General features: G+C 45.6%; 1 protein-coding gene across 1 annotated transcript in view; it reads right to left on the minus strand.

Annotated features, from left to right (window-relative positions):
• The window catches only part of LOC126298404 (gamma-aminobutyric acid type B receptor subunit 2), a 1,564,981-nt gene that overhangs the window by 346,173 nt on the left and 1,193,336 nt on the right, over positions 1 to 25,472 (minus strand). Inside the window, exon 5 of the mRNA XM_049989720.1 lies at positions 21,379 to 21,554. Coding sequence (XP_049845677.1) covers positions 21,379 to 21,554 — 176 coding nt within the window. The remainder of the gene's footprint in view (positions 1 to 21,378; positions 21,555 to 25,472) is intronic.

Here is a 25,472-nt window from a genome sequence, read left to right on the forward strand (position 1 = left end):
AATTATTTTTTTGATAATCTCAAGTCTACTGAAGGTATGTTTGCGCACTGCTAGTTGTAAGATTATTGTAAAAAGTAAGTCCCATTTGAAGTTTGTAAAATCATTTCATTCAGAATATAATTAATTTTTGCCAGCAATATTGCGTTACTAATTATAATCCATCTCAAAAACTATTAAAGTAAAACTTCGCAAAATTTTATTGTTGTCAAGAAAAAGTTTAACTATGAATTACGGAAGTTCAGTCAAATTAATTCAAGAATAACGTCAGCTTTGCTATTAAAGAATGTCAGCTTTGATAATAAATACAGCCAATTATTATGACAGCCCACCAGCAGTTAATAGAGTATAGTAAACCAGAGTAAGTATAGTCATGTCGCAGTTCGATGTAGTAGTCAGCTGGATATCCAGTAACAGTAAAAAAGGTAAGGAACAGTTTTGGGTTATTGCAGATAACGACTGAGGGCCACGACGACGACACATTCTATGTTTTGTCGAAATAATCAGAAAATCACTTTTAGTAAGCAGCAGTCAAATTTGTATGCGAATATGGAGAAAGAGAATACATTTCAAAGGGAAGATTTCATTTGTTATTCTTAATCAAGAGATATAAATCCTAAGGGAAGGTTTCATAGGTTATTGTAGAAGGGAAGGTTGCTTAACAAAAGAGATGTAGAGGAGACGGGAAGGTTTCAATGTGTTTCCCTACAAAATAAAACTAAACCAAGCTCTATATCTTCTTTCAATAAATTTATATGGATTTTTAAAGTTGTGAAGTCCTTTTTGAAGCACCTTGTATACGGACATCCGTAAGTAATTCAGAATTTACCACGAGATGTCAAGAGAAGCGCATTCACGAATATAAACTGTGGCGGGGAATACTATGTTGGTAGCAGAGACGTAGTAACAGCAAAATAGGTCGTTCAGGAAAGCTCAGTGACTTCGAACGTGGAATAGTCATTGGATGTCACCTCAGTAACAGATCTACCAGTGACATTTCAACACTTATAAAGCTGCCGAAATCGACCGTCGTTGCAGTGACGGTGAAGTAGAAACACGAAGGATCCACCACAGCTAAACAAAGACCAGACAGACCTCGTGTGCAGATGATCAGGGAATATCGAGCACTGCTGATGTTGGATGAAATCAGCAGAAGGAATCACTCGTGAGTTCCAAACCGAGAGTAGAAGTCCAAGTAGCACGATTGAAAGCAGAAATTTAAAAAGTATGGAGTACAATGGTGGAACAGCTCCTCGGAAGCCATAGACCTCTGTAGCCAATGGTAAGCGACCCTTGAGAAGATTTGAAGTCACTGGACAGTAGAAGACTGGAAAAGGATGGTTTCTACATCTACGTCCATACTCCGCAAGCTACCTGACGGTGTGTGGCGGAGGGTACCTTGAGTATCTCTATCGGTTCCCCCTTCTATTCCAGTCTCGTATTGTTCGTGGAAAGGAAGATTGTCGGTATGCCTCTGTGTGGGCTCTAATCCCTCTGATTTTATCCTCATGGTCTCTTCGCGAGATATACGTAGGAAGGAGAAATATACTGCTTGACTCCTCGGTGAAAGTATGTTCTCGGAACTTCAACAACAACCCGTAACGAGCTACTGAGCGTCTCTCCTGCAGAGTCTTCCACTGGAATTCATCTATCATCTCCGTAACGCTTTCGTGATTACTAAATGACCGTGTAACGAAGCGCCCTGCTCTCTGTTGGATCTTCTCTATCTCTTCTATGAAACCTATCTGGTACGGATTCCACACTGCCAGCTAAATAAAACATTCAAACTACGGAAGGCACTAACTACTGATAGGGATAGTTAGCAAATGAAAGATTTTAATAGAGAAAAAACAATGTATTTACCTTACTAGTGTTCAAAAGTCATAATGTATATAGCACTTCATGACATCCAGTCCGACAAATTTCAAAACTCCGCCATCTCTCTCACCACATCCACCACTGCTGGCGGCTCACCTCCGACTGCGCAACGCTACGCGCTGTTAACATCCAGCTGCCCAACACTACAATCGCGAGTATTACAACAATGCCAACCAGCCACTGACTGCACACAGCACAACCAGTGATTTTTCATACAGAGCGCTATGTGGCGTTACCAACAAAAAAAGCCTAAACAGGAACAGTTCGGAGACGATGATCATTTGTATCGGCATGAGATTGCATCATTTCGTAAAGCAGCATCTCTGAGGTCCCGATTTGAACCCAGTGGAACTCCTTTGCGATGGATTAGTACGTTGACTTCGCTCCAGATCCCAGCGTCGGACATCAATACGTGATCCAGTTTCGACGCTTGAGGTGCTACGATTCTTTCCCAGACACTCATACAACTACGACCACTAATAGGTGCCAGGATACTTTTGATCAGATAATGCGTCCTTACAGTCTAGTTTGAGAATGATCTGACACGTTGTTGACCATGCCATTATGGCAGAAATCATTGAGACATATCCCTGAAGTAATTTAAGGAAATTATAGAAAACTTAAGTCAGGTATAAGCAGATGGGGAATGGAGCCTTCATCGTTCAAATATAAAACCAGCCCGTTTAAAGCAGAACAACCTCATTCAGTTTATCCCTAATGTACAATACTGCCACATTTATACATTTGTGCAAAGAGATTATCTGATAATGTAAAGACCTACTGGGGGTGGAGAAAACTATGGAAACACCCTGTTAAATGCATGGAAATGAGCGTACGGCATTGTGGGCCGATAGTTCCCCATTCGAGGAAGTTCGGCAGCCGAGGGCAAGTACTTATTGAATTCGACTTCACATTGGGCGATTGCGCGTTGGAGATGGGGATGAAATGATGATGACAACAAAACATCCAGTCCATGAGCGGAAAAAAAATCTCGGTGTGGCCGAGCGGTTCTAGGAGCTTCATTCCTTAACCGCGCTACGGTCGCAGGTTCGAATCTTGCTTCGGGCATGGATGTGTGTGATGTCCGTAGGTTAGTTAGGTTTAAGTAGTTCTAAGTCTAGTGGACTGATGACCTCAGATGTTAAGCCCGATGGTGCTTAGAGCCATTTGAACCATTTGAAAAAAATCACCTGTCCCAGCCGGGAATCGATCTCGGGCTCCTTGGCGTGGCGTTCTGCCACGCTGACCATTTTTTTTTCTTCGATATAGTTCGTTACTTTTGGTCTGGGCGGACGTCACAAACATCCGTTCAAGTTGATCGTTGATTCCTTTACTCAGTTTTCTTTATTACAGAGGGTGAACAGTCCTCTGATGGAACACGCTGAGCTACCGTGCCGGCAGCCACTCAGCTAATGGGGGCGGACTGCGATAAATGCATGCCTGAACATAAATGCAGCTACGGCCAAGACTGTAGGTGGAGCTGTTGCGACTGACTAGAACGGCATCTGTGCAATGTCGTCAATACATTGCAAGTATCAGTCATAGTCAGAACAGCGTTCGGTGTAGTTCTGAGTGCAATATCTCGGAGTTCAATGCATTTGAACGTAGGAAATTGTTGATGCTCGTATGGTGGTGCTTCCGTAACCAAGCTAGCCGAAGTGTTCAGCGTTTCAAGAAGGCATGTCGACGATTTATGCCGCATACAGGGAAAGCGGAAAAAACATCATAGGCTAAGTCGCAACGCTGACGAAAGTGTGTGTTGAGCGATCGGGATGGACGGTCATTGAAGAGGATTGTGACGAAAAATTTGGGGACAACAGCTGCAAAAGTCATTGCAGACTGAACGTCGCACTCGCGAACATTGTCAGCACAAAGACAACACAAAGGTAGTTCCATAAGCAGGGAACTGCAAGGCAAAATGAAATTCCAAAACCACACATTAGTGATACACATGCTTGTTACACGGAAATGTGGTGCCAAAGCCATTAAACCTGGAATGTGGAGCAATTGAAGAAAGTAATTTGATCGGAGGAGTCTGTTTCACACTATTTCCCACTTGCGGCCAAGTTTACGTCCCAAGAACGAAACGTAGCGCTGGTTCGGTAATGATTTTGGCAGTCATATCGCGATATGCCATAGGTTTCATGATTACTCTGCAAGACCGCATTACTGTCAAAGATTATGTCAGCATTTTGGCTGGTCAGCACTGTCGCATGGTACAATATCTGTTCCCCAGTAGTGATTCTGTGTTCCAAGACGAAAGGACACCTGTTCGTACACTTCGCTTCGTCCGGGACTGGTTTTGTGAGCAAGAGGATGAATCGTCTCATCTCCCCTTGCCACTACAGTCACCAGATCTCAATATTATTGAGCCTTTGTATTCAAATGTGGAGAGAAGTGTGCGTCATTTCTATCCACCTTCTTCGTCCTTACCTGATCCTGTCACAATATTCCATAGCATTAAGAAAGCTGATGCTACACTGTTCGTAAGTAGGTATCAGAAGCATAGCTAAAGAACATTTTCCCTTAGAAAATATCTCTTCTTCTTTCTCACAGAATTTATCTCGTGTAGTACGGTTTTTCAGGATTTGGAAATTTTTATTCTATTATTTAACTTTGCGGCCGGATGTCCTTCTGGACGACACGGTCGTCAAAGTAACCTAAGGGACAGAAGACGTGTGTGCCATCTGTGGATGGTGTAAACTACGTTCTGTATGTCATCGTATTGTAACTGTGTATCGTAATCTCTGAGTCGGAATTTGGGGACCAGCCCATTACTTGCCTGAAGGTGCGAAGAAAGTCGCCTAAAGGTAACATTCGATCCATCTCTGGCTGATGAAAGACCAACCAGTGCGCTGGGCGTTGCGCTATACGAGCAGGACCCTCAACAAACTATCTCTACTGGTGTTAACTGCTGACATGTAACTGAGGAATAAACTACTGGAAAAGTATGTCTGCAACTCAACACTGCGCGGAAGTGCAACAAGGAAAACATCAGGCAAGAAGAAACTCGAAATTGTGAAATTTGCTGACGTAGAGGGATATAATTAAATGGCTCGATAAAACACGAAGTGGAGACATAGTGGAAAGAATGAGCGAGAAAGTCAGAATGCATCGCAGAAGAAGGGAGAGATTAGCAAGATAACTGCTTCTTCTTGAAGGTACAGTTAACTCGATATTGGTGGTGGCAGCAGAGGGGAAATATCGTATGGAGAACAAAGTCGAGAATACGTAAAGCAGTTTATACAAGGTGTTGTATGTGTTGGGTATGTGATGACAGATTAACACAGGATAGCCAGAAATGAGGAACGGCTTCAAGCCAGTCGAAAGAATGACGACTTAAAAATGGCAAAATGGCAGAAGTTTGTATTTGCAACATCATGGATTCGTCATTTCCAAGCGGTATACGTAGCAAGGGTGCAACTCGTGATAGCTTTCAAGTTATCAGAGCAGACACGAGAGATTGCTTGGGGTGTTGGGGGGAGATGACATGGCGCTGTCTCGTCGCAATTCGCATGCAATTTTACCAGCCCCCTCAGGACAAGCTGCTGACGCAGCCTTATATTACGCTGCACGTGCCTCACTTTCATTTTCCAGTAAATGCGCGCTGGCGTCTTGAGATACGAATATATTGAAAAGCGGCCTGTTCAGACGTTGTCTGTGTATCTACGTAGATCTATAAAAACAATGCAGAACTAGTAATGCAGTATTCATATAAATCACTATCAGAACAGAAACCGTGATGGAAAGCTAAGTGAAGCATTTTACAGCAAAACTGTAACATTGGGAGACTTTCGATTTTGTGAATGACTAGAAAAAAAAAAAGAAAGGTTCAAGCCCTGTGGTACTTAACATCTGAGGTCATCAGTCCCCTAGGCTTCGAACTACTTAAACCTAACTAACCTAAGGACATAACACACATCCATGCCCGAGTCAGGATTCGAACCTGCGACCGTAGCAGCAGCGCGGTTCTGGACTGAAGCGCCTAGAACAGCTCTGCCACAGAGGCCGGCGACTAGCAACAGATTGGAAGAAGAAATTCTTGTGATTAAAGTAATGTCTACTGTAAGAATACTGGAGACGGCGCCCAAGTTCGGTTTGACAAGGATGGGGTAAATAGGTCTGTTTTTTCTTTCCACAGTTCCACACATCAGAATGTGTAAAGAAAAATTTTATGTTCTATAATGTCTATTAAATGTGGTCGTTATTATTTAGTTACATGTGTAGGGGTGGAAAAAGTATGGAAACACCAAAAACACGACAGAATAAGGTGCAGGAAAACAGCTTCCTGTCATCTTGGAATGGATAATTGCAGGTCCTGTGTGGTTTTCATGCTATGTTTCCTGGAAAACAGTGCCAAGTTCAGGTAACTATGAGGGAAGTGCATAGCAAAGTAAGTAGGCTGTTTAGTTTTTTTTAATTGGTAACGCCACGTAGCGCTCTATATGAAAATCACTGGCTGTGCTGTTGTGCAGTCTGTGGCTGGTTTGCATTGTTGTTCGCTATTGTAGTGTTGGGCAGTTGGCTGTTAACAGCGCGTAGCGTTGCGCAGTTGGAGGTGAGCCGCCAGCAGTGGTGGATGTGGGGAAGTGAGATGGCGGATTTTTGAGAGCGGATGATCTGGACGTGTGTCCATCATAAACAGTACATTTGTAAGAATGGATGTCATGATCTGCTATATATATATATATATATATATATATATATATATATATATATATATATATATATATATATATAATGACTTTTGAACACTATTAAGGTAAATACATTGTTTGTTGTCTATCAAATCTTTCATTTGCTAACTATGCCTATCAGTAGTTAGTGCCTTCAGTAGTTTGAATCTTTTATTTAGCTGGCAGTAGTGGCGCTCGCTGTATTGCAGTAGTTCGAGTAACGAAGATTTTTGTGAGGTAAGTGGTTTGTGAAAGGTATAGGTTAATGTTAGTCAGGGCCATTCTTTTGTAGGGATTTTTGAAAGTCAGATTGCGTTGTGCTAGAAATATTGTGTGTCAGTTTAGTGTTGATCAGAATAAGCAAAGAGAGTAATGTCTGAGTACGTTCAGTTTTGTTCAGCTGTATGAAAATCAAATAACGTATGGTGTTTACCAGCACAGTCATTCAAAAATTTTTCTAAGGGGACGTTTCAGCAATTACGCTCTTTTCTCTCTAAAGTAGATCACAGAGGCTCAATAACATTGAGTTCTGGTGACTGTAGTGAGCAGGGAGATGCGACAATTCATGCTCGTGCCCACAAAACCAATTCTGGACGATGCGAGATCTGTGAACAGAGGCTAAGTCATCTTGGAAAACAGCATCATCATTCGGCAACAAGAGGCCTACTCATCTTGGAAAACAGCATCATCATTGGGGTATAAACATTGTACCGTAGGATGGACCTGGGCAGCCAAAATGGTCATAAAGTCATTGGCAGTAATGCGACCTTCAGAGTAATCGCGGTGCCCATGGTATACCACGATTTGGTTGCCCAAATCGTCAGCGAACCATGTTTCACTCTTGGGGCGAAAGTGGATCACAAGTTGGAACCAGTGTGAAACAAGCCGCACCCGACTAAATGACATTCTTCCACTGCTTCATAGTCCAGGACCTATAGCTTCAACACCACGTTTCCCTCTTACAGGCATCTGCATCAATTGCCTGCTAGTGGCGCTCCCTTCTTATAGTTTTGTTTATGACGGTGTTCGCGTGTGCGACATTCAGTTCTGCAGTGACTTTTGCAGCTGTCGATAGGTGAGTGTACCGTATTTAAAGATTTGGAGCCAGTACGCCCACGCAGCATTCAGCATTATACCTCCCAAATCAGAACACCTGAACCACAAAACGATCATACACTCCTGGAAATTGAAATAAGAACACCGTGAATTCATTGTCCCAGGAAGGGGAAACTTTATTGACACATTCATGGGGTCAGATACATCACATGATCACACTGACAGAACCACAGGCACATAGACACAGGCAACAGAGCATGCACAATGTCGGCACTAGTACAGTGTATATCCACCTTTCGCAGCAATGCAGGCTGCTATTCTCCCATGGAGACGATCGTAGATATGCTGGGTGTAGTCCTGTGGAACGGCTTGCCATGCCATTTCCACCTGGCGCCTCAGTTGGACCAGCGTTCGTGCTGGACGTGCAGACCGCGTGAGACGACGCTTCATACAGTCCCAAACATGCTCAATGGGGGACAGATCCGGAGATCTTGCTGGCCAGGGTAGTTGACTTACACCTTCTAGAGCACGTTGGGTGGCACGGGATACATGCGGACGTGCATTGTCCTGTTGGAACAGCAAGTTCCCTTGCCGGTCTAGGAATGGTAGAACGATGGGTTGGATGACGGTTTGGATGTACCGTGCACTATTCAGTGTCCCCTCGACTATCACCAGAGGTGTACGGCCAGTGTAGGAGATCGCTCCCCACACCATGATGCCGGGTGTTGGCCCTGTGTGCATCGGTCGTATGCAGTCCTGATTGTGGCGCTCACCTGCACGGCGCCAAACACGCATACAACCATCATTGGCACCAAGGCAGAAGCGACTCTCATCGCTGAAGAAGACACGTCTCCATTTGTCCCTCCATTCACGCCTGTCGCGACACCACTGGAGGCGGGCTGCACGATGTTGGGGCGTGAGCGGAAGACGGCCTAACGGTGTGCGGGACCGTAGCCCAGCTTCATGGAAACGGTTGCGAATGGTCCTCGCCGATGACCCAGGAGCAACAGTGTCCCTAATTTGCTGGGAAGTGGCAGTGCGGTCCCCTACGGCACTGCGTAGCATCCTACGGTCTTGGCGGGCATCCGTGCGTCACTGCGGTCCGGTCCCAGGTCGACGGGCACGTGCACCTTCCGCCGACCACTGGCGACAGCATCGATGTACTGTGGAGACCTCACGCCCCACGTGTTGAGCAATTCGGCGGTACGTCCACCCTGCCTCCCGCATGCCCACTATACGCCCTCGCTCAAAGTCCGTCGACTGCACATACGGTTCACGTCCACGCTGTCGCGGCATGCTACCAGTGTTAAAGACTGCGATGGAGCTCCGTATGCCACGGCAAACTGGCTGACACTGACGGCGGCGGTGCACAAATGCTGCGCAGCTAGCGCCATTCGACGGCCAATACCGCGGTTCCTGTTGTGTCCGCTGTGCCGTGCGTGTGATCATTGCGTGTACAGCCCTCTCGCAGTGTCCGGAGCAAGTATGGTGGGTCTGACACACCGGTGTCAATGTGTTCTTTTTTCCATTTCCAGGAGTGTATATATATGAAGAAAGTTACTGTTCTCGAAAGAACAGATACCATTGATGACCGTGCAGCTTCTCTACAATAAACGATAATTAATTGAAACCCTCAGCTGCCGACAGGTGTTGCTGATATACCTCGATGGGGACAGCTGAAAATGTGTGCCCCGACCGGGACTCGAACCCGGGAACTCCCGCTTACATGGCAGACGTTCTATTCATCTGAGCCACCGAGAACACAGATGAACAGCGTGACTGCAGGAACTTATCCCTTACATGGTTCCCGTGAGACCCACATTCCAAACTGTCCACAATCTACACACGTAATGTACCTTATAGATTTTTACCCGTCCACTCATTACTCGCGTACACTAAGGTGACCATTCCCGCAAGAGTCCGGGCAACCTGTGCGCATTCGCACAGACGTCAGAGGGTACGTCCAGCATTGTCGAATACTATCGTTTTGGTGGTCCAGGTATTACAGTACGGGGAGACATATGTTGCATGGGCCTACTGGCCTCCAAATGTTTGAACATGGTACTCTCTCTGGTCAATATTATTATGACACAGTACTCTTTCCCCATATGCGTCTACGAACGAGTTCATTCAGCTGTGACTTCATCTTTGTGGATGATAATACCTTGGAACGAGAGTATATGCGGCGAATGGACTAGCCTGCTCATTCTACCGGCTTACATCCCGCCGAGTACGCATGGGAAGTGTGGGTGAGAGGTACTGCACCACGTCCATATTTACCAACGACCTTCCAGCAGTTGTTGACATATTGTTGGAGGAATGGTATGTCCTACTACAAGAACTACTTGCCAACCTTGTGGCCAGCCTGGGAGGATATTACAGAGCATGCATTGTCGTCCGTGGTGATCACAAACCGTATTAGGACCTGCTGTATGTCCCGACTTTTTTAATGTCCAGATGGCCACCGTAAATCGATGTCACTTCAGAGTAACTACTGTCTTTAAAGATAAGTGCCATTCTGTTTGACTCATTGTGTATGTCTTTCAGTTACTTTCTGTACTATACTGTAGCAATTCTTTCTATGTATGTTTCGCCGCGCGGGGTAGCCAAGCGGTCTTGGGCGCCTTGTCACGGTCCGCGTGGCTGTTCCCGTCGGAGGTTCGAGTCCTCCCTCGGGCGTGTGTGTGTGTGTGTGTGTGTGTGTGTGTGTGTGTGTGTGTGTGTGTGATGTCCTTAGCGTCAGCAACAAGTACGAGTTTTCACCCACAGCACACACTGATTTTTTTCGTAGTAATTGGAGCTGATGAATGAAAGATTGAGTGTGATTCACTTTAGGGCTTCGTTCGTTTTTGTAGGAGGTAGCAACAAAAAAGTACAATAATTTATTTCCCGTATCCTTCTTCCATAGTATTAACAGCCAGGCCAAGAACCTGTCGTCACTAAAGTACGAAGGAGGCACAGCGCGACAGCAAAGGAAAATAGTCTGTTATTGTCCTTTGTTACAGAAGAAACTTTCCACCAGAAAAAAAACAGAGCTACAATTAGCTTATTGACATAAGAGCGGGTCATAAAGCATTAAAACATTAGCAGAATCTTGAGATCTTGAGTTTAGTTAACTACATATTTTGTACCGTATATGCCACCAAGCATGTCATGAACAGGATTCCTGTTCGACAAACTTTATTAGTTATTCCGTCTACCCGCTCTCTCTTTCCCAGTCGTCATTCGACATACGGAGGCAGCAGACCTTATACTGGAAACTGGAGATACGCCGATACCTTAACAATGCATCAGGTTTTAGTTTGTTTTCCGTCCTATTCTGGAACGTCGAACTTTATGACCTATGACGGTCAACCATGCTACCTGCATACTTTCTCTACTATGTCAGAGAAATTTTATAGGAGATAAATGTAGCCAAGTTAACTGTAAAGTTAGTTAAGTTAGTTCGAAGTAGAATCGTCAGGGAGGTAAAGAACTTTATCCCAGTTTTTGTTAGTCTGAGAAATTAATTTATATTAATAAAGCAGCACTCTTAAGCGTATTGTACGAATTAATCTTCTGTCATTTGCTCTGTTAGAGGTTTTTCGCAGTAGTTATGGCGCTGAGGTCAGTTGCAGACGAAACTGATAAGAGAAACGGACGCGTGGCGTTATTTACAGTGGTGTTAACTGTAACTGATATGCTGGGCAGTGGATAAGGTATTATGGAGTAATTGCTCACGGTGCGTGATGTGGCACTCAAATGAGAATGGTTGGGCCTGTGGGTGGACGCATGTCAAACAGGACTACGCTGGTGTGTTCCACTTCTACAACTACACTCCTGGAAATGGAAAAAAGAACACATTGACACCGGTGTGTCAGACCCACCATACTTGCTCCGGACACTGCGAGAGGGCTGTACAAGCAATGATCACACGCACGGCACAGCGGACACACCAGGAACCGCGGTGTTGGCCGTCGAATGGCGCTAGCTGCGCAGCATTTGTGCACCGCCGCCGTCAGTGTCAGCCAGTTTGCCGTGGCATACGGAGCTCCATCGCAGTCTTTAACACTGGTAGCATGCCGCGACAGCGTGGACGTGAACCGTATGTGCAGCTGACGGACTTTGAGCGAGGGCGTATAGTGGGCATGCGGGAGGCAGGGTGGACATACCGCCGAATTGCTCAACACGTGGGGCGTGAGGTCTCCACAGTACATCGATGTTGTCGCCAGTGGTCGGCGGAAGGTTCACGTGCCCGTCGACCTGGAACCGGACCGCAGCGACGCACGGATGCACGCCAAGACCGTAGGATCCTACGCAGTGGCGTAGGGGACCGCACCGCCACTTCCCAGCAAATTAGGGACACTGTTGCTCCTGGGGTATCGGCGAGGACCATTCGCAACCGTCTCCATGAAGCTGGGCTACGGTCCCGCACACCGTTAGGCCGTCTTCCGCTCACGCCCCAACATCGTGCAGCCCGCCTCCAGTGGTGTCGCGACAGGCGTGAATGGAGGGACGAATGGAAACGTGTCGTCTTCAGCGATGAGAGTCGCTTCTGCCTTGGTGCCAATGATGGTCGTATGCGTGTTTGGCGCCGTGCAGGTGAGCGCCACAATCAGGACTGCATACGACCGAGGCACACAGGGCCAACACCCGGCATCATGGTGTGGGGAGCGATCTCCTACACTGGCCGTACACCTCTGGTGATCGTCGAGGGGACACTGAATAGTGCACGATACATCCAAACCGTCATCGAACCCATCGTTCTACCATTCCTAGACCGGCAAGGGAACTTTCTGTTCCAACAGGACAATGCACGTCCGCATGTATCCCGTGCCACCCAACGTGCTCTAGAAGGTGTAAGTCAGCTATTCTGGCCAGCAAGATCTCCGGATCTGTCCCCCATTGAGCATGTTTGGGACTGGATGAAGCGTCGTCTCACGCGGTCTGCACGTCCAGCACGAACGCTGGCCCAACTGAGGCGCCAGGTGGAAATGGCATGGCAAGCCGTTCCACAGGACTACATCCAGCATCTCTACGATCGTCTCCATGGGAGAATAGCAGCCTGCATTGCTGCGAAAGGTGGATATACACTGTACTAGTGCCGACATTGTGCATGCTCTGTTGCCTGTGTCTATGTGCCTGTGGTTCTGTCAGTGTGATCATGTGATGTATCTGACCCCAGGAATGTGTCAATAAAGTTTCCCCTTCATGGGACAATGAATTCACAGTGTTCTTATTTCAATTTCCAGGAGTGTATATAGGTATACACTTCAAAAGCCACTGCACAGTGCATGGTGTATTCGACGAAGGCAATAATACTGTCACAAAATTACCCACAAATATCGGTTCTCTAAATTTAAACATCATGGGTTGCCGAGAATGATATAGCCTTGCTTCTAAAGATTGGAATTAAAGTTCCCTGAGCCTTCCTTTGATCCTAGCCGTGCGACACTGAATTCGTTCGTTGTTCGTTGTTACGAGTATTTGGTTAGGACTCCAGTCGCTGCTGTGAGTTGTGGCGACAGTGAAATATGATAGAGGTAAGATTGTCTGCATCTGCTTTATCTGGTATAGGATCCGCACATTATTTTGTTGACAAAAGTGTACACCGGTATTTATGGAATATTTTAGACAAGAATTTGAATCATATCTGATGATGCTCCTGACCACAATGCAAGGGTCACTGCATCGTCGCTCGGAGGTAAATAGTTGTGCTTGTACGACTGGCCTGCTCAAACGCCTACCCGGAACACATACAGAGTGGTCCATTGATCGTGACCGGGCCAAATATCTCACGAAATAAGCGTCAAACGAAAAAACTACGAAGAACGGAACTTGTCTAGATTGAAGGGGAAACCAGATGGCGCTATGGTTGGCCTGCTAGATGGCGCTGCCATAGGTCAAACGGATATCAACCGCGTTTTTTAAAATACGAACCCACATTTTTTATTACATATTCGTGTAGTACGCAAATAAATATGAATGTTTTCGTTCGACCACTTTTTTCATTTTGTGATAGATGGCGCTGTAATAGTCACAAATGCATGGCTTCTTAAATTAAAATACAGGACGTAGGTAAGTTTGAACATTTTATTACGGTTGTTCCAATGTGATATATGTACCTTTGTGAACTTATTTCTGACAAGGGAACCTCCCCATCGCACCCCCTTCATATTTAGTTATAAGTTGGCACAGTCGATAGACCTTGAAAAACTGAACACGTATCAATTGAGAAAACAGGAAGAAGTTGTATGGAAATATGAAAAAATAAGCAAAATATACAAATTGAGTAGTCCATGTGCAACATAGGCAACATCAAGGATAGCGCGAGCATAGCAGCGCTGTGCTCCCGTGGTTGCCGTGAGCAGCTGCGGAAAGAAAGGTCCTTGATTCAAGTCTTCGCTCGAGTAAAAAGTTTAATTTTTATTTTCAGACAATTCTTATCTGTCCGTCCGATGCGAGGTAACTGCGCCGTAGTATGGAGACGCTACACCTAAACAAATATCGAAACACACGACGTCAGTCGACTACGGCGCACGGGAGAGAATTCCTGCTAACGAGGCTCCCTGGCTGGCAGCTGACTGTTCGCTACTTTGGACGAGAGTGCATTAAATACGTGAGATGTACTCCGTGGGCAATATGAATCCAGCAAATATAGCTCGCGACTTCAATAAACACAGACACTAAACTTATTACAGTGAACAGAGACGTCAATGAACGAACGGACGGACCATAAGTTTGCGAAAATAAAGAAAGTTCACTTTTCAGTCGAGGGCTGACTTGAAACCAGGACCTTTCCTACCGCAGCGGCTCACGATAACCACGGGACCACGGCGCTCCTGAGCTCAGACTATCCTTGATGTTGCTTATCTTGCGCATGGACTACTCAGTTTGTGTATTGTGCTAATTTTTTTCATAGTTCCACACAACTTCTTCCTGTTTTCTCGATTGATCTGTGTTCAGTTTTTCAAGGCCTATCCACTGTGCCAACTTATAACTAAATCTGAGGGGGTGCGATGGGTAGGTTCCCCAGCGAGAACGCATGCTGTTACAGCGTGATTACCTGTAAATATCACATTAATGCAATAAATGCTCAAAATGATTTCCGTCAACCTAAATGCATTTGGCAATACGTGTAACAACGTTCCTCTCACCAGCGAGTTCCGACATTCAAAGACAATGCGCTGACGCATGTTGTCAGGCGTTGTCGGTGGATCACGATAGCAAATATCCTTCAACTTTCCCCACAGAAAGAAATCCAGGGACGTCAAATCCGGTGAACGTGCGGGCCATGGTATAGTGCTTCGACAACCAATCCACCTGTCATGAAATATGCTGTTCAATACCGCTTCAACCGCACGCGAGCTATGTGCCGGACATCCATCATGTTGGAAGTACATCGCCATTCTGTCATGCAGTGAAACATCTTGTAGTAACATCGGTAGAACATTACGTAGGAAATCAACATACATAGCACCATTTACATTGCCATCGAGAAAATGGGGGCAATTATCCTTCCTCCCATAATGCCGCACCATACATTAACCCGCCAAGGTCGCTGATGTTCCACTTGTCGCAACCATCGTGGATTTTCCGTTGCCCAATAGTGCATATTATGCCGGTTTACGTTACCGCTGTTGGTGAATGACGCTTCGTCCCTAAATAGTGCGTCCAAAAAATGTCATCGTCCCGCAATTTCCTTTGTGCCTAGTGGCAGAACTGTACACGACGTTCAAAGTCGTCGCCATGCAATTCCTGGTGCATAGAAATATGGTACGGGTGCAATCGATGTTGATGTAGCATTATCAACACCAACGTTTTTCAGATTCTCATTCTCGCGCAATTTGTCTGCTACTGATGTGCGGATTAGCCGTGACAGCAGCTAAAACACCTACTTGGGCATCATCGTTTGTTGCAGGTCGTGGTTGACGTTTCACATGCGGCTGAGCACTTCCTGTTACCTTAAATGACGTAACTACCCTGCGAACGGTCCGGACACTTGGATGGTGTTGTCCAGAATACCGAGCAGCATACATAACACACGCCATTTGGGCATTTTGATCACAATAGCCATACATCAACACGATATCGACCTTTTCCGCAGTTGGTAAACGGTCCATTTTAACACGGGTAATGTATCACGGAGTAAATACCGTCCACACTGGCGGAATGTTACGTGATACAACGTACTTATACGTTTTTAACTATTACAGCGCCATCTATCACAAAGCGAAGAAAGTGGTCCAACTAAAACATTCATATTGCTTTACGTACTACACGAATATGTAATCAAAATGGGGGTTTCTATTTTAAAAACGAAACGCAGTTGATATCCGTTTGACCTATGGCAGCCATATCTAGCAGGCGAACCAAAGCGCCATCTGGTTTCCCCCTTCAAGCTAGACGAGTTTCCTTCTTTGTAGTTTTTTCGTTTGATGCTTATTTCGTGAGATATTTGGCCCAGTCACGATCAATGGACCACCCTGTATACCATTTCCGTTAGTAAATATAGCCTCTGTTGCATGTTATACCAATGCGGAAACACCTGTTCTTTTCGTTGAAGAAAAAGAATTAGGTATTTAGTGATTTAGAACTATTTCGAAGTTTGGCAACAGGTTGGTTGTTTATGTTTAACACAGCAAAAACGCAAGCTGTCAACCTTACAGGCCAAAGAGAAGCGCAGAACTACCACCATTCATTAGCAGTTCCAGTACTGACCATGGGTCGAAGCAGCTCGATACGTTGGCTTAGGTCCAAGAGGAAGGCTCAGTGAGACAAGGGAACGAGAGAGTTGAGCAACTGCTACTCACTAAGCATCGGTCTGTAGACAACAGGTAACCAGTTACATTCTGTCTAACATCTCGACAGGAAGAGAATATGCTGGTCGTGTCGGAATGAAGTTGACAAGTAACAATACCTTCACGTAGATGTCAGTTTGTGTAAGCTGCAACAGCATACGCATCCCGCTTTGAGCCGTTTCCCCGAACTACTGTTTCTCGCCTGTCTTCTCCTTTTACGTTATTTCATATATGTGTACAAGACTGAACAGCCTACGACAGCCGGCTGGTGTGGCCGAGCGGTTCTAGGTGCTTCAGTATGGAACCGCGCAACCGATGCGGTCGCAGGTTCGAATCCTGCCTCGGGCATGGATGTGTGTGATGTCCTTAGGTTAGTTAGGTTTAAGTAGTTCTAAGTTCTAGGGGACTGATGACCTCAGAAGTAAGTCCCATAGTGCTCGGGGCATGTGAACCATTTTCAGCCTACGACACTTTAAAGGAACATTTATTTTGTAAATGTATATGAGATACCAGAGAGAATCCTGAAATAAATAAATTGCTTTCCTGCTGGTGGCTTGGTAACGGGGTTTCCTGCTACATACATTTAATGCACACTGTTTTGAATCAGTTGACAGGCCGTTACCGTGAGTAAGCGTCACTTACCTCGGAGTGGTTGTTTTCGTTAGGTGCTATTTCACAATTGGGCGATTTTGATTTCATTTCTTCCATGTCCTAGAAACGGTAACCTTTTAGGTCTCTCTTCAGTCGCAAGGGGAAGTCCGGTGACTAGAATGCTTACGAAATTACACTACTGGCTATTAAAAATGCTACACCAAGAAGAAATGCCGATGATAAACGGGTATTCATTCGACAAATATACACTCCTGGAAATTGAAATGAGAACACCGTGAATTCATTATCCCAGGAAGAGGAAACTTTGACACATTCCTGGGGTCAGATACATCACATGATCACACTGACAGAACCACAGGCACATAGACACAGGCAACAGAGCATGCACAATGTCGGCACTAGTACAGTGTATATCCACCTTTCGCAGCAATGCAGGCTGCTATTCTCCCATGGAGACGATCGTAGAGATGCTGGATGTAGTCCTGTGGAACGGCTTGCCATGCCATTTCCACCTGGCGCCTCAGTTGGACCAGCGTTCGTGCTGGACGCGCAGACAGCGTGAGACGACGCTTCATCCAGTTCCAAACATGCTCAATGGGGGACAGATCCGGAGATCTTGCTGGCCACGGTAGTTGAGTTACACCTTCTAGAGCACGTTGGGTGGCACGGGATACATGGGTACGTGCATTGTCCTGTTGGAACAGCAAGTTCCCTTGCCGGTCTAGGAATGGTAGAACGATGGGTTCGATGACGGTTTGGATGTAATGTGCAATATTCAGTGTCCCCTCGATGAACACCAGAGGTGTACGGCCAGTGTAGGAGATCGCTCCCCACACCATGATGCCGGGTGTTGGCCCTGTGTGCATCGGTCGTATGCAGTCCTGATTGTGGCGCTCACCTGCACGACGCCAAACACGCATACGACCATCATTGGCACCAAGGCAGAAGCGACTCTCATCGCTGAAGACGACACGTCTCCATTCGTCCCTCCATGCACGCCTGTCGCGACACTACTGGAGGCGGGCTGCACGATGTTGGGGCGTGAGCGGAAGACGGCCTAACGGTGTGCGGGACCGTAGCCCAGCTTCATGGAGACGGTTGCGAATGGTCCTCGCCGATACCCCAGGAGCAACAGTGTCCCTAATTTGCTGGGAAGTGGCGGTGCGGTCCCCTACGCCACTGCGTAGGATCCTACGGTCTTGGCGTGCATCCGTGCGTCGCTGCGGTCCGGTCCCAGGTCGACGGGAACGTGCACCTTCCGCTGACTACTGGCGTCAACATCGATGTACTGTGGAGACCTCACGCCCCACGTGTTGAGCAATTCGGCGGTACGTCCACCCTGCCTCCCGCATGCCCACTACACGCCCTCGTTCAAAGTCCGTCAACTCCACATACGGTTCACGTCCACGCTGTCGCGGCATGCTACCAGTGTTAAAGACTGCGATGGAGCTCCGTATGCCACGGCAAACTGGCTGACACTGACGGCGGCGGTGCACAAATGCTGCGCAGCTAGCGCCATTCGACGGCCAACACCGCGGTTCCTGGTGTGTCCGCTGTGCCGTGCGTGTGATCATTGCTTGTACAGCCCTCTGGCAGTGTCCGGAGCAAGTATGGTGGGTCTGACACACCGGTGTCAATGTGTTCTTTTTTCCATTTCCAGGAGTGTATTATACTAGAACTGACATGTGATTATATTTTCACGCAATTTGGGTGCATAGATATTCAGAAATCAGTACCCAGTATAACCACCTCTGGCCATAATAACGGCCTTGATACGCCTGGGCATTGAGTCTAACAGAGCTTGGATTGTGTGTACAGGTACAGCTGCCCATGCAGCTTCAACACGATACCACAGTTTTTCAACAGCAGTGACTGGAGTATTGTGACGAGCCAGTTGCACGTCCTCCATTGACCAGACGTTTTCAATTTCTGAGATCTGGAGAATGTGCTGACCAGGGCAGCAGTCGAACATTTTCTGAACCCAGGAAGGCCCGTACAGGACCTGCAACATGCGGTCGTGCATTATCCTTCTGAAATGTAGGGGTTCCTAGGTATCGAACAAAGGATAGAGCCACGGGTCGTAACACATCAGAAATGTAACGTCCACTGTTGAAAGTGGCGTCAATGCGAACAAGAGGTTGTCGAGACGTCTAACCAATGGCACCCCATACCATCACGCCGGGTGATACGCCAATATGGCGTTGACGAATACACGCTATCAATGTGCGTTCACCGTGATGTCGCCAAACACGGATGTGACCACCATGATGCTGTAAACAGAACCTGGATTCATCCGAAAAAATGACGTTTTGCCATTCGTGCACCCAGGTTCGTCGTTGAGTACACCATCGCAGGCGCTCCTGTCTGTGATGCAGTGTCAAGGGTAACAGCAGCCACGGTCTCCGAGCTGACAGTCCATGCTGCTGCAAACGTCGTCGAAATTTTCGTGCAGATGGTTGTTGCCTTGCAAACGTCCCCTTCTGTTGACGCAGGGGTCGAGACGCGGCTGCACGATCCGTTACAGCCATGCGGATAAGATACCTGTCATCTCGACTGCTAGTGATACCACGCCGTTGGGATCCAGTACGGCGTTCCGTGTTACCCTCCTGAACCCACCGATTCCATATTCTGCTAACAGTCATTGGATCTCGACCAACGCGAGCAGCAGAGTCGCGATACGATAAACCGCAATCGCGATAGGCTACAATCCGACCTTTATCAAAGTCGGAAACGTGATGGTACGCATTTCTCCTCCTTACAAGAGTCATCACAACAACGTTTCACCAGGCAACGCCGGTCAACTGCTGTTTGTGTATGAGAAATCGGTTGGAAACTTTCCTCATTTCGGCACGTTGTAGGTGTCGCCACCGGCACCAACCTTGTGTGAATGCTCTGAAAAGCTAATCATTTGCATATCACAGCATCTTCTTCCTGTCGGTTAAATTTAGCGTCTATAGCACGTCATCTTCGTGGTGTAGCAATTTTAATGTCCAGTAGTGTAATATCGTGAAATGTATTCGCATTTGCGAATATGAGCAACCATCAGCTTTGTAATGGAATAATTACAGTGAAAATTTGTGTGGAAACGGTACTGGAACCAGGATTTCCCGCTTGTCGCGAGCAGTCTCCTTACCATTAGACTATCCGAGCACGAATCACGACCACAACCTTACTTCCATGTATCTTCAACAATGTGTCTACTACCTGCACTCGAACATTCGTTATGTATATTCCCGTACAGGCGAGACGTTTTAATTGAACGACACTTGTACGGTGTCACCGGATAAATTCTAAATTGCAGTGCCTATGTCGTTCAGAAATGCGTTGCAGTATTCAAAGGTACTTTGCAGTGGTCCTTCGAACGCGCTTGGATGTCTGAAGGAACATTGAATCGTGCTTCTGAACGACACGGTCACTGAAATATAGTATAGGAACTATTAGCGATTTTTTGCATAATATTTGTCTGAGACTGAATGCTGTGCGACTAGGCGCGTTGTAGGGATGAGCGGGAAAATGCTTCGATACCCACAATACAGCTCCGTTATTGTCGCAATTCCTCAAGCGCTAGTTTTAGCACTTGTAAATAGAAATGCTCCTTCAAGTTGGAAAACCAAACCAACATTGGTTTCACGAATGTTCTCACTTGTTTTCTTTCTAGGGGATGATGAAGCAATATTCCACTCACTCCATAATTGTTTCGTTTCTGCGTCATTCCCATAATACTCCTATCGCCTATTATGATTTTGACTAAAACTTAGTAATAGCATGTTGTTTTGGCGTTTATGAAACAAAATTTTCCAAACTCGTGAAACAACACTTACAAAAACAATCCTCTTGCATGACGTGCACTTCCACATAGATGTCTCTTAGTCGATCGATTCAGAACAGTGCATAGCAATGGGACGTAGCGGATTACCTCCCCACCGCTCACAGAAGATGAATTTGAGTTGTTATTTAATCCCTCTCTCGTACTTTCTCACATTACGGTTGCCTACAAAGAACAACTACGGTACGATGTTCGAAAATATGCAAGAATTTCGTTGAGGATATGGTCATAACTGGACGTTGGACAGCACAACAGCGTGCGCATTATGCTATTGTAGTTTAATTAAAAGCACACCCTTTTTCTCCTGGTAGCTTTGAATTATAGTGGAAATCAGCAGGAGAAGCCTAACTAATCTACAACGGTAATAGCAGCGAGATGTTTACCATCTGTGTCGGATATTTCTTTTCAGTGTATACACAAAAATGTTAATGCAGAATAAAAAAGTGTCAAAACAAAATTGCTAATAAGACGCAGTTAAGCATCGTTAGTCTAAATAGAAACAAATGAATTAATTGTGTCTGGCAGTTATACCAGTTACGTTTTTAATATTTACCTGTTAGCTTCGCAAAATATCCTTCTCGCCCAGGACTCGTTAAAGTTTCCCAGTATTATACGAACATCTTTCTCTTTCAGCTTTGCTAGGGCAGACGTGACTTCGTTTCCAAAGCTTTGTGTTTCTTCTACTTGGAATCCCATAGTATCTAAGTCGGCCACCAATCGGTTGTGAGCCTGCAAAAGAAAACATCCATTCATAAGTACAGGTGTTCCGCTGCGTGTTGAATAGCAATTATCTTAAGGTTTCAGGCATGATGATGATGATATAATATAATATAATATAATTTGTTTCACACTGTCGACATTGTGGTTTTAGCACTCAAATTAGTTCGAGACAAGTTTTCTTACAAAATAATAAAGAACCTAGAGTTTTTCCATTAACATTAACATAAGGTTTCTTCCTACAGTGCACGTCATCATGTATAAAATGAGCAAACATCGATAGTGGAGAAACAAAAATAGTGAATAAGCTAAAATAGGATGATATGCTTTATGTAGATGGCGCCACACTGACCACAGATATTTAAAGACCATCATGTTAATCAAGATAAGTCTCCGAGTGAGCGAAAAATGTACTATGTTCTGCTATTATAGTTCACACTTATCACCAACAAAAGTATAAGTCAGGAAATGAGCGCTGGGACAAATTCGGGGCTCTCATGTTGCCGTCCTGGGCAAGATCTTAATGAAAATAGTTTGCTGTTGCCCTCCTCAGACCTGTTTTTAGAGTGTCAGGTTTGCACCGTATCGAGTAGATGACTGTGATGAGTCATTCTACTGTGTACTCTAGAGTTATGTTGTGTTTGTTGCCTACTTCTCTCGAATAGCACCAAGGGAACCGGCTCAACACGACGGACGGATTACCACCAACAGATTCACATGCATGCTCTCACGCCATGACACTCTGCGGTGATATTTGAAGTTTAATCCGTAATACTGTTGCAAATTCCGGTGACTAGGAAGTTATACTCTCTCTCTTCCTCTTGTCGGCCAAAGACTGAAGGTGAACATTCCTTCCAATACCAGGATTGGAATTGGCTGCCTCTGAGCACCGCCGTATAAGCATGCATTAGCGTATTAAACAACGGAGGCATATCTCGATCATTGTCCGCCCCCGGTAGCAGAGTGTTCAGCGCGACAGGCCGCCAAAGCTAAGGGCCTGGGTTCGATTCCCTGTTGGGCCGGAGATTTTCTCCGTTCGGGCACTGAGTGTTGTGTTGTCCTAATCATCATCATTTCATCGCCATCGACGCGCAAGTCGCCGAATTGACGTCAAATCGAAAGACTTGCACCCGGCGAACGGTCTACCCGACGGGAGGTCCTAGTCACACGACATTTACATTTTTACATCTCGATCACCTAACGATGCCACAATATGTCAATACAGACTACTTGACACATATAATACTACGTCATTTTTAAATGCAGTCCGTGTGGTTCTGTTACAGTTATAACCACTGATAAAAGGTCATACAACAACACAGTCAGTGATAATCATATGGCATCCGACAAAAACTGTGGACAGTTCTGTAAAGCACGTGATTTGTTACGAGACCCAGTATTCATAATCACAGGTTGTATTCGATTATTGAAGACACATTACTATCTCTATTGAATAAAATGGATTGACGTATTATAATACTTAACTTGATGATCTGGGAATTCTAAGGTGGTAGTAAATAAAAAAATCATAAGTCAGCAGCGTATTTTGGGGAATACAATGTTCTGTGACGATAGGATGAGCTTCCCATTCTGCAACACTTACAGTCTCCTAATCCAAAGTCTTATATGGGGTTCTGATAATTCATAACATCAAATAAAAAGTAAGAAACGTGCAATACACTTGTTCCGTGCTGAACTAAAATAGAAGGCTGGGCTCTAATCAAATTTACAGCTGTTCTCTCCCCAGAATTCAAAATGTCCTAAAATGTGGCGTTCTGAAACGATTACGCCTGACGTACCATAAACGGAAGATTCTTCTCGCCAGAGTAAAAATCTGTGGGTCAGAAGACGTAAATGAAGTACCGCTTGATACAGTCTCTGTCAGTGGAAAGAGGAATGCCACTTCTGGACAGTTATTTACAATGATCACAGCTTATTAAATCTGACTTCTAGGCACTCAGGCTCACATGGGTGCATGAACGTCTAACACATTAACGGCGTAACATATTGCAGCGTGATAAAACAGGTTACCACAATGTTTCTACCAACAGTTTCTTTCCCTACTTTGTCAGCTTCCTTGCTGCTTAGATTCCAGGTACCTAGCAGAAAGCTTTTTCTTCCTTTTGTACCTAGTAATATCTGTTGAATCGCTATAAAATTGGAGCAAATTTATTATCTGATCAGAAGTATCCGGTCGCCTATTAGTGGACATTAATGGACATTAAAATAGGGAGTGTCCACCATTCGCCCATATGCTGGCTTGAACTCTGCTGGCGACACTTTAAAAAAATGAGGTGCCTGAACGTCTGTGGAGGAATGGCAGCCCATTCTTTCTCAACGGCCGAAACCAGAGAAAACAGTGACTTTGGACACTGGGATCTAGAGCTAAGTCGACGTTCTAACTCATCCCAAAGGTGTTCCATTGCGCCCAGGTCTGAAATCTGGGACAGTTAGACCATTTTAGGAATGTTATTTTCCGCAAACCATTCCCTCACAGATAAAATCATTATCTCCGAATTGATCCTTTACTGTGAACAGTTCACAATGCTATAAAATCCGTCCATATCCTTCCACATGTAGCGTTTTCTTAAGCTCTATAAGGAGACCACACCCCAACCACCTTCTGCGTATTTGAATGTTAGCGCTACACATAACAGGTAATGTTCTCCAAATATTCGCTAAACCGAAAACCTTCCATCGGATTGCCACAGGGTACAGCGTGATTCTTACTCCAAATAAACAGTTTACAGTCATCCACTGTCCAGTGGCGTCGCTGCTTACACCACCTCAAGTATTGCCTGGCACTGACGGCAGAAATCTGAGGATTATGAGGAACTGCTCGGCCACTGTTCGACATTGTTTTCGTCTCCTACACACATTCGTTGCGCTACCTGCCTCATGGTAGCTTTCTGGAACTCACGGGTGATCCCTTCCGCTGATTTCGTGAGATGTTTAACAGCCACTCTTCAGCATGCTCGACAGTCCCTGTCCGTCAATATAGGAAGTTTAGCGGGTCTTGGTTCCCCTGTGTTCGTTCCTTGGTATGTCCACTTTATAATCACATCACCAACGATCCCCTTGGACAGTTTTAGAACGGTTGAAGTATGTCAGATGGATTTATTAGTCAGGTGGCACCGAATGACTAGTCCACGTTCGAAGCTGCTGGTGTTACTGCTTCCCTACTGACAATAGAATACTCTCCACCTCATTTTATACTGGTAAACCCGCCTCTCGTGAAATCTCGCGGTCACTTCTGGCTTAGATGAGGGTGTCCGGATACTTTTGATCAGATGGTGTAGTTTTTGCCTGTTTCCCACATCTTGTCGCGAACACGCTTCAGAATGTTGAATGCTTTGAGGAACCGTGCTTCCAGAGCAGATCATATCATTCAAGGCATCTAGGTAAATTTATAATCGATAATGAAGCACCGGCCGAAGTGGCCGAGCGGTTCCAGGCGCTACAGTCTGGAACCGCGCGACCGCTACGGTCACAGGTTCGAATCCTGCCTCGGGCATGGATGTGTGTGATGTCCTTAGGTTAGTTAGGCTTAAGTAGTTCTAAGTTCTAGGGGACTGATGACCACAGCAGTTAAGTCCCATAGTGCTCAGAGCCAGTTGATAATGAAGCACAGAAGCCTCACTGACTGCCTAAAATTTAGATGTGTTCTCCATGCTTAGGCGATAATAAAATACGACAAAAACTGTTAACAAAAAGAATGCATAAAGATTTTTCATACTATAATTTTTTCTTCGGATGTTCTTCTCGTCTCTCGATAGTTCGTAGCGATTGTTATGTGGTGGCAGACAGGCTGAGGGAAGAGCAGAAAATCTAAAATGATGCACAAATAAAGAACACTGATAGCGACTTTTTAGCATGAACTTTATAGTATGTGTAACAATTTAAAAAACAATCACAGTTACAACCCTGTCT

Source organism: Schistocerca gregaria, chromosome X (genome assembly GCF_023897955.1).
Source record: "Schistocerca gregaria isolate iqSchGreg1 chromosome X, iqSchGreg1.2, whole genome shotgun sequence".
In the NCBI taxonomy this organism is placed as follows: domain Eukaryota; kingdom Metazoa; phylum Arthropoda; class Insecta; order Orthoptera; family Acrididae; genus Schistocerca; species Schistocerca gregaria.